This window comes from Callorhinus ursinus, unplaced genomic scaffold (assembly GCF_003265705.2).
Source record: "Callorhinus ursinus isolate GAN/ISIS: 27379988/994484 unplaced genomic scaffold, GSC_fseal_2.0 scaffold79, whole genome shotgun sequence".
Lineage (NCBI taxonomy): Eukaryota > Metazoa > Chordata > Mammalia > Carnivora > Otariidae > Callorhinus > Callorhinus ursinus.
Window position 1 is genome coordinate 897780 of NW_027397141.1, and position 15369 is coordinate 913148.

At 37.7% G+C, this 15369-nt stretch overlaps 1 protein-coding gene across 4 annotated transcripts in view; it reads left to right on the plus strand.

Annotated features, from left to right (window-relative positions):
- The window catches only part of MYO16 (myosin XVI), a 593786-nt gene that overhangs the window by 282140 nt on the left and 296277 nt on the right, over window positions 1-15369 (plus strand). For all 4 annotated transcript variants that reach the window (XM_073887420.1, XM_073887418.1, XM_073887419.1 and 1 more), the window contains exons 11-12: window positions 2846-2956; window positions 11155-11220. In XM_073887420.1, the coding sequence (XP_073743521.1) occupies window positions 2846-2956; window positions 11155-11220 (177 nt within the window). The remainder of the gene's footprint in view (window positions 1-2845; window positions 2957-11154; window positions 11221-15369) is intronic.

Below are 15369 nucleotides of genomic sequence, written 5' to 3' on the forward strand. Positions count from 1 at the left end.
GTCGGTTTATTCTTTATCTGCTACACTTTCTCCACTGTTCCCTGATGGGTATTGTCCCAGCTTCCCCTTCTGGCCTATCCGCTGTGTGACCCCAGGGAAACTGTGCGACCTCTCTGGGCCATAAGTTCGGCATCTCCCTTTGGATTATATCCACGAGTTTCAAACTTTTCAAAATTATTATTTCACAGCAGATCCTCTCCCAAAACGATAAGTGAAAGAGAATTCCAGTTTTTAGAGCACGTGAAAGCTGAGGGTCTCTGCTGAGAGCCGCAGAGATTGGCCCAGAGCCCTCTGCAGATTTGCCCCCCCTTCCTCCAAAGGCAACCCTCAGGGAAGTTGGCAGAAAGTTTACCTGTGGTGCTCACGGCCCTCCCCAGACGTTTCACTAGATAACGATGCACCCTGTTACTACACACTTACCTGCGGACCAGACACCTTGCTGGGCCTCCACGCAAACTCATCCTCCCCCAGCCTCCTGTGAGGGACACACCATCATCTTCCGTATTATGAAAGACAATGAAAGTGACTTAGGGAAGAAAAAGGTTCAGGGTCCCCCAGCCGGGAAGACCTGCCACTGAGATTTAAACGCGTTCATCCCCGTGAGCACAAAAGTAATCGATGCCTTACATATGCTTCAGTTTCCAGCATTTTTAAGGTGGGGAAACTCAGTTCAGGGTGTAAGATTTTTACCCAAATCAGCGTGACTGATGAAAAACGCAGAGTGGAATGCTGCCTGGGTCAAGCCGACTGTTGGTCACTTCCCCGGCAGCATTTCGGGCCTACGAGACTCTTCAAAGTACAACTAAGTGTTTAATGTGAAAAAAAACACAAAAAAACAAAAACAGATATCACACAATCCCAGAATTGATTTTGACAACCCAGAAGAATATCAGGAGAGGAGGGGCATTATGACTTCAATTTTTATTAGCCACAAGTACCAGCTTTTGGATTCTACTCTTGACTATTTAAGTAAATATTTCTTTTTTTTTTTATTTTTATTTATTTTTATTTTTTTTTTAAAGATTTTTTTTATTTATTTATTTGACAGAGAGATAGAGAGCACAAGTAGGCAGAGTGGCAGGCAGAGGGAGAGGGAGAAGCAGGCTCTCCGCTGAGCAGGGAGCCGGACATGGGGCTCGATCCCAGGACCCTGGGATCATGACCCGAGCCGAAGGCAGCCACTTAACTGACTGAGCCACCCAGCCGCCCCTAAGTAAATATTTCTGACAGTATCAAAGTCTTCCAGCTATGCCTCTAACTAATTAAAATTAATTAATTGACTAATTTTAATGAGACTGTAATATGCTCTTTACAGGTTAATTCTGAAGGGTATTTTGAGGCCTATTTCTTTTAAATGCTGCCAAAGCAAAGATTATGGACTGTGGAGTGTTGGCCCAGTGTGTGCATGGTTTGGGGCGAGGAGAGGCTGGTTCTTGACCTTCATGAAGTCTGGAGTATTTTACAAATCAACTTTTAATACCTAAACAACTTCCTTTTGGAATATGGTGTTTGCCACTTACATAAATGGTGGTATTTCTCATACCAGAGCTCACTGTGTGATACCCTTCTAACTGGAAGACATAACAAGCCACTCTTCTGACCACGTAACGATTCCCAGGAAAGAATTTGAGTTTCCATTATGAATACATTAGGATTACAAGCAGCCTGGGAAAGCACTGACTCGAATTTATGAACTCCTGAGAAAGATTGCATTTTGCGAACCAGTCGCTCATATCAGAGAGATCATCCTACATTTACGATTTTTTTTAATGTGTAGTATTTGTCAATGCCATAAGCATTTAGCTGATAAACAGTAATATTTAAGTTCATATTCTTTAACAGTGATACATACAATGTTAAGATATGTAATGCAAATATAAATACAAAAGGCAAATGCAAATATAGAATACAAACACGAATACAAATGGCGCAAATAAACTTGCTGTTATTAAAAATTCACTGTGGGCACCAATGAACTCGCAGAGGCTTTGATAAGAATATTCTTGGTCTTTGGCTCCTCTGTGTTTGACAAAAGAAAACCAAAGCTGTTCTCGTAGATCAAGCATCTGTTTTGCACAACGTATCTTGTGTATGTAAAATTAAACACGGTCCATTCCTAACTTTGCGAATGATAGATTTCCGTCTAATTAAATCATCCAAGTTCATCTTTTTTATTTGAAATATTTCCCAGTTTTTTAACTCTGTCATTTTCTATTAAGTTGAATAGGGAAGCATGTTTATCATTATGACAGCATTATCTTAATCTCACAGCTACTTTCATTGTAGGAGTTATGTAGAAAAGAATAAAAGATCCCAAGCCAAAATTCTAGAGTCTTCTTTCAAAATCTGGCCTCCTCCTACATGTATGCGGAAACTAAATTCCAGGCACACTGGTTCCTTCACCATGCCAACAACAGTAATAGGAGAAGGTTTGCTTTAGCTTTGGAAACACTGCAGATATGTGAGCTTTTCAGCTGCTGGTCGTAGAGGACGCAGAACAGCTCAGAGCTGTCTACATTTTAAGTGGGGACACTGGGAAAGTCCACGTGCTGACATGATTTTGGCAGACTGATGCCTTTGCAGGACGGAAGGTAGCCCTGGGGTGCTTGTGTTAGTGCGTGTGAGTGCGCCCACAGACGTAGGACAGAAATTCTCATCGGAATACATTTCTCTGTGGCTGTTGTCTTTTTTGTTCCTTCTAAGTGAACCATTTCGTCTTTTAATAATGGTTTCAAACTCACGTGGTCTTTAAACTTTTGACATGTAATTGGAAATGGCACATCCGACTGTGGAGAAAGTTGATTGGGAAGCAATTAGAATTGATCTTACTCCATTTTTCCCCCAGGTCAAGCTGATGCCTCCCGCTCCCAGTGATGACCTGGCGACGCTCAGTGAGCTGAATGACGGCAGCCTGCTTTATGAAATTCAGAAGCGCTTTGGGAACAATCAGATATATGTAAGTGCCCTTGAACCTGCCTTGTGGGCTGCTTTGTCTTGCTGCCGATTTTCCCCTCCGGGCTGCAGATATCACAAGGAGGGGGCTTGTTGTTTCTGGTCTTGCAGATAGCGTAAGGTCGATTTCTCGGAGTTCAGGTTCATTCTGATTCAGTTCTAAGGCAAGGTCAGCAGAGATCCAAATTTCAGAGTTGTTAAGTGAAGGTTAATACTGTATGGGTTGACAACTTTCCTGACGTCGAGTTTGCTGTGGAAGAAGATCTTGCTAGAAACAGCAGGATCTGCACGTCACTTCTAAAAATGCTGTTTGTTTCCTGTACTTAGCCGGCTAGATCTGGAAAAGGAAGCTAAAGAGGGAAAGTTGACTCCGCTTGGAGAATGTCCTCTCTATCTGCATGAAAAGAGAAACTGCTCTCCCTTTAAGTTATCAGGAAATGCTTTGTAAAGTAAATAATGTATACACCAATCTCTGATAACAGGGTAGGAATATATGACTCAGATGACAAACAGCACAGAGAATTAATTTGCTGTGGTTCTGCTCCAGTTTATATGTGTTATTTCACCCAGTATGCAGAACGATTTAGACCACCATGTCATCTCAGTCCCTGTCTCTGTCTGTCTGTCTCCCTCTCCTTGATTTTGTGATATTCTAACTCAAAGCAATTCAGTCAGAATGTCTGTAGAGAGATCTGGTTATGCCCATATGTGCTATCCCTTTTTGATAACCCTCTTTTTTCCCTAGTCTACTGAGAAATTGATTAATTTTCATGTAAATGCAAAGTCTAAGATTTCCTTCTGAGTAATAAATCGTCAGGTGCTGATTAGCCTATGAAAATTCAGTGCAGCGTCTTGATGCTTGGATAAATTGCCTGCCACTGTAAATACACTTAAAATTAAATGTTTCTATCAAAATGAATGGGATTGAGTCATTGGCGTAAGGTGGTGAAAGCTGATTAACTTCGCTCCCTGGGGCGGCCCTGTTATTTGTGTATGAGTTTTATCCATGGTCCCGCCTTTCCAGCGTGGTGCTGATCCTTCTGCCCTACCTCTTCTGCCTCCTTCCTGCCTTCTTGGTTATATTACCAGAAGACCATTCCTTGAATTGTGTTGCATTTCTTTTTTCCTTCATGCTTCTCGAATGCCTCCGTCTCCCAAACATCCACTTCATCTACCCTCCACCTTGGTGGTCACCGTCCTCACCAAGGCTGCTGCATCTCTTCTCAACAGCCCCCTAACCATGCAGAGGAAACCTTGTTCCCGTTCAATCTGATCTCACCAGGAGCTAGAGTCATTCTTAACACGAACAGATGTGATCTTGACACTCCCAGTCTTCAAACGTCTCTGTGGCTTGTCCCTTCTCATGGGAGGATGAGCACAGTCTTCACTCACCGTCCGGGCCCTAGATACTAGTTGATGCTCTCAGCCACCGGCGATTGCCCTCCTGTCTGTGTCAGGATTTTCCGTGGGCTGTTTTTCTTCCCCCTGAGCTTCTCTTTCTACCCCGTGGAATAAACACTTAGCTTTATAAACTCTCACTCGGAAGTTCTTCAGTCTTTCTGAGGAAGTCATGATGGATCTTTCTTCTCACCGCTTGTGATGATCTGTGTCACTGGTGATTTGACGAGTGTCCAGTTGCTATGCTAGACCCTGGCTCAGTGACAAAGGGGTCAGGCTGGGTTTGCTCACTGTGAGGCCTGGTCAAGCACTTTCCAATCTCAAGTGACGAGTACTTCCTATCTGTTTATCAGAGTCATGGCTCCAGCTCCTCCCCGCGCTGGGCCATCTTCTTAGATGTTTTCTGCCCGCTGGGTTTCTCTTTTCTTTCTGGATCATGCTTTGCTAAAGTTCACGTCAAATATAAATTTGCCACTGTGTGAGACATGATCTTCCTCTTTTCCATGCCTGAAATATTGAAGAGCTAAATTGTCTGGGATCAATTTTGTGATGAGTACGCTAAGTTATGTTATTTGAACTCGCCTTTAATGGATTGACAAGCCATTTAAACATTATTGATTAAATAATAACAAGTGATTCTTAAAGTGTATCCTGTGGACCACTGGAAGTATGAACTTTTTATTACTGTTCTGCCCTGAGAGTAAGCATTTAGAACCTCTTATGACAAGTTGATGGTTTCATTTCCTTCTGTTGAATCTAATAAGAATCCAGACTTGCATTTTGTATGCCTTTGTCTTTTTCAATGCCATGTTTACAGGAATTCACTTTTATTACATTTTACAAAAGTGTCCGTCCACGATGAATTGGAAGTAGAAGTATTCCTTCTCACAAATAAAAGAACACTGGTTTCAGTGGATGTTGTGTTCAGAGTTGGTCAGCTCACCTGCACACCCACTCTCCCTACAGGCCCCTCCCTTCCCCTCCTGCTCTTCTCCCAGTTTCAGGCTGAAGTGCCGGTGGGAGTGTTGAGACTGGCCTTTCTTCAGTGGCCCGCATTTGATTTTGCTGCAAATCTCAGCCTTCCTTTCAAAATAGACACAGAATGGACCTCCACTACTGTCACCAATCCATCAGGGCCAACATGACACATATCTGCTGAATTAATTGTCTAACCAGTATTTTCATCTCTTTCTGCTGTAATCTGACTGGTTATATAAGATGATCTTTCAAAACAGTCTGTAAGTTGCCTCTTTTCTTTTTCCCCTCCCTTCCCTCCCCTCCCCTCCCCTCCCCTCCCTTCCCTTCCCTTCCCTTCCCCTCCCCTCCCCTCCCTTCCCTTCCCTTCCCCTCCCCTCCCTTCCCTTCCCTTCCCTTCCCTTCTCTTCTCTTCTTTCTTTTCTTTTCTTTTCTTTTCTTCTTTTCTTTTTCCTTTTGGTGCCAAAACCCAGGAGCAAACATAACTTGCCCTTTTAACTAAGTGTATATAGCATTTCATTTGGATATCAGATTGTGGATGTTCCCTAGAGCCCGTAGCAGTAGGATGTGCCCAAACTGTCAAACAAAATGAATTGTAAGAGATGAGATGTTTGCTTGCTAAATAATGCAGAGAATAAAGGCATTTCTTCTTCTGAATAATTACTGTCAACCGGGATAGTAGAAATAGAATATGCAATCAGATTTCTTTATGGATGGCAGATAAACATGGGGGTAATATTCTCTTTACAAACACAACTGGTAGGACTTGAGACTCGTGACGAAAGGAACCTCCCAAATAAACACAGGCTCCTGTTACATCTAGTTAGCCAGGTAGGCAGCCTGGCTCACCTGAACTGAATATTAATATTATTAATATTATATTATTATTATATTATATATATTATATATAATATATTATTATTATTATTATATATTATTAATAAAATATTAACTGAACATTCCTCTCCAGGTGACCCAGTGGGATGTAGTGGGTCTTCTTTGTAAGAGCAGCTCAAGAGGCTAAAGTTGACAAGCTTGTGTCAGAAGCTGAAGTCTCTCTCACTTGGAGGATATTTGAAATTATGAGGACAGATGCATTTTCCCCCAGCTGACACTGCCCCCTAGCCTGGAATCTGAAGCTGCCCCCACCATATGCAATACCTGCCATGTCATTCCCTGTCATTCCACTGAACCTCGTAGACCCCTGTGAGCACTTAACAGGGGTGAGCTATTAAAAAATAAAACAGTGATATTTTAGAAAGATGAGTAAAGGAAATGTGTAGGTTTCTAAATTTAAAAAAAATTCTCTCTCTGCAAAACATTTACAATGTTACTTTTCGTCAAAGCAGCCTCTTGAGAATATGGAATAAACCTATATAAACTCATACATTAGGAGTCTATTGTTAACACTCAGATCACATTTTTCTAGACTATTTTTTTTTGTTTATCACAAAATACATTTGCAAAGACAGTCTCAAATTCCTTCAAAAGTAGATCAAAATATAAATTATATTGCAATATTGCAATAGAAAAGTGCAATTTAGAAGTATTTTGATTTTATTTAAAACTCCTCATTTTTCCTTCCTTAGCAGATTTCTCCCTTGTCCCTCAGTCTACTTTTTTCCTTCATTTTTCTGAGTAATTTTCAGATACTTCACTACAAAAGTCCCCGTTTGGTTCAGTCATTTTACTTTTCTTTTCTCCTATATTTGGCTGCAGAATCTTGGCCAGTCCTTCTTTGAAGTCAATGTTATCTTGAATCACAATATATAAGGAGAGTCATGCACCACTCATGGGTGTATGGTTTCATGAATTTTCATTTGGTGAACATGCCCAGGTAACCAGCAACTTCGTAAAGAAATGAAATATTAAGAAGCCTCTTCCTCAGTTTACCCTAATCATCACGAAAGATTTTGGCATATATAGCTATGGATTCGTTTGGTATTTTTTTCTGTACTTTATATAAAAGGACTCACCCAGTGTGTTCTCTTCTGCATCTGTCTGCTTTCATTCGTTGTTTTATTTCTGATAACCGTCTATCCTGCTGCTTTCAGCAATAGCTACCCACTTTTACTCTAATAAAATCATCTGCTGTGTGAATATATCCTCATTTATTTATTTACTCTCCATTGGAGGAACACTTGAGTTGTCTCCACTCTTTGGTTATTGAGTTATGCTGTTACAGTTATGTGAATTATTTGGGTGATACTGTTATAAACCATCTTGGGCCTTTTTTGGCAACATGTGTACGCAAGTGTTTCCATGGGGCTATTTTTGCGGGTGGTGAACTGAGCCCTGGAATGCCGGCATCCACAGGTACCTTCAGCCTGAGTAGATATAGCCAAACACTTTCTCAGAGTGGTTACACTCCCACCACAGACTTTGGTTTCCGCACCCTCACCAACACTCAGCATAATCAGTGTTGGGTGTTGTGTTAGTAGTTTTCACAGATGCTAGCCATTCCGGTGGTTGTGGTATCCCATTGTGGTTTTAGCTCACGTCTTCCTGCTGACTGACGATGGTGACCAGTATGTGTGTGTGGCTCACTTGACCATCTCATCTCATGAGGCACCCGTTCAGTTATATTGACATTTAAAAATAAATGGTTTTTTTTTACTTTTCTTCTTGATACGTAGGGATTTTTATATATTCAGGATATTCTTTCTTCGTTAGATCTACATATGTGTAAGCCTTTTCTCCCAGTTTGTGGCTTGCATTTTCGCCTTATAGTAGGTCTGTAGATGAATAGAAGCTTGCAGTTTTTACAAAGTTCTTTGCATTTAGTGTTTTTTGCGTCCCACTTAAGAAAATTTGGCTTGGGACATTTTCTTATATTTTCTTATTTCAGTTTGGTTGTTTTAACTTGAACATTTAAGGTGTATTACTAGGGTGGAAGTGATTTCACAGTGGTATAAGAGGAGAGTCCAGACTAATGTTTCTCCATGTGGGTTCCCCTGCTGCATTGCAGTGGCGCCTTTGTGGTGACCAGATGACCCTGGGGAGTGGTCTGTCTCTAAGATATCTCAGTCCTGGCTTAGGCACAATGGTTCCATACAACAAAAGGTGGATTCTAATCACTATAGCAGTATAATAAATCTTGATATATAGAAGTCTTCTACATATCATGGAAGGTTAATATCCCTCCTTTGACCATGTTTATTTTCTCTGGAACATTTTTAAATTTTTGATGCAGAAGTCTTGACTGTTTGTATTAGATCTGTTTCTAGGCCTTTTTCAAACTGCGATGCTATAATAAATGTTATTTTCTGACTGAAAATAACAAGCAAATTTCATTTCCTTTATGTGTATTATAAATACAGAGATATAATTTCATTGGGAAATTCATGTTTTATCTGCCAAACTTGCTATAAGTGCATATGTAAATATTGATTTATATGGAGATTTTTTTGGATTTTCTGCATAAACTGCCATACAGTATGTAGATAATGACTTTTATTTTTCTCTTTTAAATCTTGATAGCTTCCTTACTTTTTTTTTTCTTGTTTTATTTCACGGGATGACACTCTTAATAAAAAGGTAATGGGAGGTGACAATAATCTAAGATAGGCATCCCTGTCTCATTTTGGATCTCAGGGAAAAGCTTTCGATGTTTTATCATTAAGCAAGTTGTTTTCAGTAGCTCTTCCATTGGTATGGTTAAATTTTATTAGATTAACGGAGTTCCTTATATTAATAGCTTTCGAAGTTCTTATTTTTAATCAAGAGTAGGCACTGAATGCTATGAAATGTTTTTTGACATTTATTGAGATGATCATATGGCTTTTGTTCTTTACTTTTTAGTATTATAAATTACAAGAGTGGATTTCCTAATATGAAGCCAAACCTTACTAGAACAAATCCTATTTAGTTGAAACAGATTATCTGTTGAATGTATTACTTGGTTTAATTAGTCAGTATTTTGCTCAGGATTTTTGCATGTACGCTATGAAAGAGAACAGCCTGTAACCTTCCTTTCTTTCAATATACTACTTAGGTTTGTAATACCAAGTTTATGTAGGCCTCCTAAAATGAAATGGTGTTCCTCTTCTGTTATTTTCTGGAACAATAGGAATTTGCTTATTTTGTTCATCAATGTTGGGAAGAATGCACCAGTGAAGTTTAAATTTTCTTTGTGGAAAGGTTTTTAGACATAGATTCAGATTTCTTTCACAGAAAAAAACTAGTCAGATGTTCTATATCTTACTGTGTTAGTTTTGGGAAGATGATGGTTGTTGTCCACATTTTCTAAATATCCATAGTGGCTAAAATGTGATTCCGAATATCCCTTCATCTGTTTTCAAGTCTATATTGTCTGTAGTAATGTCATATTTAGGACACTGGTAGTTTATGTATTTTCTCTTGTTTTCTCAATCTTGTTAGGGTACTCACCATTTTATTACACTGTTCAAAAGACCACCTTTTGACTTTTGTTTTCTATTCCATTAATTTCTGTTGTTATAATGATTATATTTCTTTTTATCTTTATGTGATTTGATGAGCTCCTTGAAAAGTATACTTAGATCATAATTACCAGCCTTTCTTCTTTTTTATAAATAGCATATCGGGCAATAATTTCCATACTAAGTATACCTTTGGTTGCGTCTCACAAATTATGATATGTTAGAATCAAAATATTTTCTGATTTGCATTGTGGCTCCTTTTTTGGTTCATAGGTTATTTGCAGATGCACTGTTTAATTCCCAAACATTTGGTGATTTTCTAGATATCCATTATTAATTTCTGTCTTAATGCTACCGTGATCAGAGTACATATTCTATGTGATTCACGTCCTTTAAATATAATGAAACTGACCTGTGTTCAATCTCAAAGAATGTATATTCTGCAATTGTTTGGTAACAGTGTTGTATATAAGTCAACTAATCACTTGGTAATTATTTATTTCAAAATTTTACCTGCTTATTTCATGAGTTACTAAGAAAAAAATTATTTAAAGTCCCCACTGTCATTGTGAATTCATTTTTCTCCTTACAGCTGTTTTTGCTTCATATATTTTGTGCTAGATTTTAGTCTCACTGAAATTTTAAATGCTGTATCTTCCTGATTTAACATTTTTTCACTGTGAAATGTCCCTTTTCATCAGTTTTATTTATTTATTTATTTTGTTTGTGTGAACTGAGTGTGGCTAAACCACATTTTCCTGTTACCATTGTTTTCAGGTGTATCTTGTTTTATCTTTTCATTTCCAAATTTTCTTAATCTATACAGAGTACTTAATCTAGTTCATAATCTTTGTCCTTTAGGGTTAGAGTATTTAGTAGCTTTGCATTTGATGTAATTACTGGTTTTGGGGGTGTTTAAATCTATCATTTTATTATTTGACTTGTATTTATTCTATCTGTTTTTTGTGCCTTTACATCTCATAACTTGTCCTTTGTTTATTACAAAAGTATTTTTATTTGCTTTCTGTGCTTTATTCGTTTTTCAGTTGTGCATTTTATTCTTATTCTGTAGCAGCATAGAACTCATTACCACATTTATTTCCTCCAGTATATTTTGCCATGTGTTTGAATTTTTATTTTTTTATTCAGTCTAATTCTCAAAAAAACCCTTTAAGAAAAGCAGTTCTTAGAATGCAGTCATTTCATCTGTTATGTGTTTAATGGAACAAGCCTATTGGTTTTATTTTATTTGAGTTTGACTTTCCTATTTCTTTATATACAAACTTTCAAAACAGTGCACAAAATGTTAATATATGGCTTTTATTTATTTTCTATATTTTATACAATGATGTTAAAATTATATCATTTTTAATTTTAAGTGTTCTATTTATATAGTCCACCAACTATTTATATCCTTTTCTTTTAACAGACTTTTATTGGAGACATCCTCTTGCTTGTTAACCCATTCAAGGAGCTTCCAATTTATTCCACCATGGTGAGTATAAAATTTAAAATACCTATTTGCATCAAATGATTGATTAAGAAGAAACCCCAAAACAATAAGTAAAGTCAAACGTCTCAGAGAAGTCTAAATTGAAATTTGCATAATAATGACTTTCATTTGTTCTGAGACAAAAATGGAAAAGAACGTTATCTTCTCAAAAGATTCCTTTGCACTTAGAATGTGTCATTTTCCTACAATTGTAGTCAATAGACAGACTTCTAAAATTAAATAATATATTACTCTACTTTCCATACTTTTACCTAATCCAAGACCAGTTGGTTTACAGTCCTTATTTCAACATCATGACGTCTTTCAAAAAAGTTCTATGATGTTAAAACAATGAGAATAAGAAAGGATAATGTTGAATTTTGTACATTTTCCCAAATGACCTTCCACTTTTAATTATGAGACTCTCAAAATTAAAAGAGAAATTGCTTTTGGAAAATTATTGCAGGCAACTGAAAACACAGCATGATTTTCGAGTAGTAATAGATCAAGAATATCATCGTGCAAGCTCTCTATTTTTTTGTAAGCACAAGGCTGGTTCCAGTGAAAGCAGAATCCCATATCTGGAGCAGGAGCATGACAAAGAGCCAAGGGGAGTGGACACGTGTTTCTGAAGCAGGGACATGCTCCTAGATGTTGGAGAGGGAGGTGGTAGGAGAGAGGTTGGAGGAGAAGAGGGAGAAGGAGAGAAGGAGGGGAAGGGAGAGAGAACACCTTCTTTAAGCTCCCAAGGGATCAATGAAGAATTCTTATAGAAACCCCACCTGCAAAATAGAATGCCCACTCACTACCCCAACCTCCGCCCTACTTACCAAATTGACTTTCCCTGTTGCTTTAAAACTGCTGCACCTTGCCCACTGTTCTCACTCCACTCAGGCAGATCCCAACCTTAGCCTTGGGCAACCTGAATGTGTGGTCCCGTGATGGACAAGGCAAGAGCAGTCACCTGCAGTCCTCTCAGGAGTTTTATCAGAGGAGTTTAACCTGATCTGTGATGATCAAATAGACATATGCACTGTTCGATTTTTATTTCTTTTTATGTCAGTTCTTAAATAATTTTGTTTTACAAGGATTCTGTTCATTATATTTAATCTTCCAAAGTCTGGGGCATGTAATTACTCATGAGTCCTATTTATTTTTTTAATGTTTGTAGAGTTTCGAGTGATTTCTTTTCGTTCCCAATGTTGATCATGTGTGCCTTCTCTGACATTTTAAAATCAATTTGCTAGGAATTTCTTGATTGTATTAATCTTTTCCAAGAAAAACATTGCCTGACTTAATTTTTTTTTCTGCTGTAAATTTATTCTCTATACAGTGGATTTCTGCTTTTTCTTTTTATCATCTCCTTCTTTCTAAGTTCTTGGAGTTTCATTTGATAGTTATTTAAGTTATATAGCTATGTTGTCAATTTTCTGCCTTGTATAAATAAGTATTTGGGGCTTTTAATTTTGCTTTAAAAACAGTTTCTGCATCTTTTTTTAAAAAAATTTTATTTATTTGAGAGAGAGAGATAGCAAGAGAGAGCATGGGCAGAGGGGAGAGGGAGAAGCAGGCTCCCTGCTGAGTAGGGAGCCCAGTGTGGGGTTCGATCCCAGGACCAGGGATCATGACCTGAGCTGAAGGCAGACGCTTAACAGGGTGCCTAAGCCACCAGGGCGCCTGAGTTTTCTGCATCTTTGATGCTTTCCAAGTTTGTTATTCTTCAATTTAAGAGAGAGAGAGAGAGAGAAAGAGAGAGAACTCCTGCTATTTAAAGCTGAATATTAATGTGTTGTTTCTGGCTTATATTTATGGTATTACATTGGATCATAGAGTCAGTAAGAATCTTATGGTGAGACAAAAGCCGGTTTTAAATAATTACATATTAAGGAGGGCACGTACTGCATGGAGCACGGGGTGTTATATGAAAACAATGAAGTGTGGAACACTACATCAAAAACTAATGATGTATTGTATGGTGACTAACATAACATAATAACATTAAATTAAATTAAATTAAATTAAATTAAATTAAATTAAAAATAAATAAATAATTACATAAAATATATACATATATAGCTATTATAAAAATGCTTATATAGATCTAGAAGTCAAATTCTAAGCATTAGGGAAAATGTACCATAATAAATTGTTTTCGTATGGCATTGCTTGTCATGTAATATTGTATCTCAAATGGAACAGACCTATGATTTTGTGGTTTCTTCGTTTTTAGGGTGTTAGTAGTTTGGCAGTTTTATGGCTTCAAGTAATGTGTTGTATTTGCAGGTCTTTCAGAAATACATGTAATAGAGAAAAGGAGAGACATTAAGAGACATATTTCTCTATTAATGTAGGAATAAAACATGATGCACTGAGAGTTTTGCATGAACAGTTCATTAAAACTTAAAATGGTGAATGCAACATATAACTTATACGTATCATCCTTTATATCCATCATCTCCGGTGGACTCTGACATAAAATGTGAAAGGAAAATAAATATAGTTAGGTAAAATATGCACTGATAAAAAGCTTACAATAAAACCGCCCACTTTTTATAGGACATAATGAGATTGTACTGTGTTTGGTGCTTTTGGAATTCACTTCCATTATGTAGAATTACATACTTTGCACTTTCCTGGGCTACAAGCAATAACTCATAATATAATTATAGATATTAGGTAGCTATAAGGTTTAATTTTTAGGCTGAATTAGTGGTTATCCTCTGTAGCAATCTTAGTACCTTGTGATTTTAAATCAGTTACTTGTGTACTGAACCACATCAAGTTACCTCATTGTCCTATGGACATGCAAGAGAAAGTTTCACTTATTTTTGTGCTTATTGATTATATAATCATATATATGCTTATTACCTTAAATAAATTCTGTTCAGATAGTTTAGTTTCTCCCCTCGTTAGTTGAATAAAAGAAGAAACTAAAACATTGAATATGATTATATCTATAAGGATTATATAGACCAGGAGAATGACTTCTGTGTTTCGTGTTGAAAAAAAATCCACATGCATCATCTGTAACTCACTTTAATTTTGTTACCATTAACTCTGTTATATTAAGCTTTGCATAACATTCATTTCTTATTTCCAGGAGGCCATTAGTCATGGGTGTAGAGCCCTCTGTATTGAACTGCATTTTGAGACTAACACAAACACATGGCAGCAAGCAGCCCTGTCCCTGAGGTGGCTTGCGGCCATAAGCAATGTTGAGGTGATGCGAACAGTCACTGGGGAGGAGTAGCACCTAACGGGCCAGTAGGCAGATGGTTCTAAATGAAGTATAACCAGCGGAGGGGGGGTTGCTCACTATTGTGCTGCCCATTTATGTTGAAGGCAAGTGACGTTGCTCGTTTTAAACCCGTAAGAGGTAGGGGAGAGGGAGAAAATAGCAAAGTAGCCAGATCTTTCTGAAAAGGCTTTGCAAAAGGAGCAGTGTTATAATCGGGAACAAGAATGCTTCATCAAACCGAGAAACATTTATCGAGTCTATTAAACACAATATGTTATGTTAGGTATTTGGGGATGCTAAGAGTCTCCTCATCCTTAAAAACCGCATTGACATTCTAGAGATAATACATAAGTAATGATAAAAAATAATCACAGACTTCACTTGTAGCTGAGGACAGTAAGATAGCTATATTGAGAATGTACACTATTAATTGACAAGTCAGGAGGTTGGAGGGAAGGAAATCTTACCAAGTTGAGAAAGGCATTAGTTGGAAAAGCAATGTGATTGGTGCAAATCCCAATGAATGAGTAAGATTCTGGTAAGGGGAGAGGAGGTATACCTTGGAGAATTGTCTAGACACACATTATGGGGACAAAAAATATAGGATCATTGAGAAGAAGGCATAGACTAGTCCTATAAGAGCAGAAGTTCAAAAAGTTAAAGAGTTGAAAGTCTGGTTTAGATCTAGACTATAAAGCTAAGTTAGAGAGTTTGGGTTTTAATTTTAGAAAATAAGGACCCACGAGAAACAAACAAGTCTGATACAAATAGTGTTTATAAGTCTGTCACCATCAGTGTGAGAAAAAGAGACATTTAGGCAAGAAGACGAGTTAGTAGGTACTGAAGTAATCCAAGAGCAAGCCTAGTGTGGGGGCTCTGGTGGTAATGGGCAGAAGTTGAGTGGGTCTGTGAAA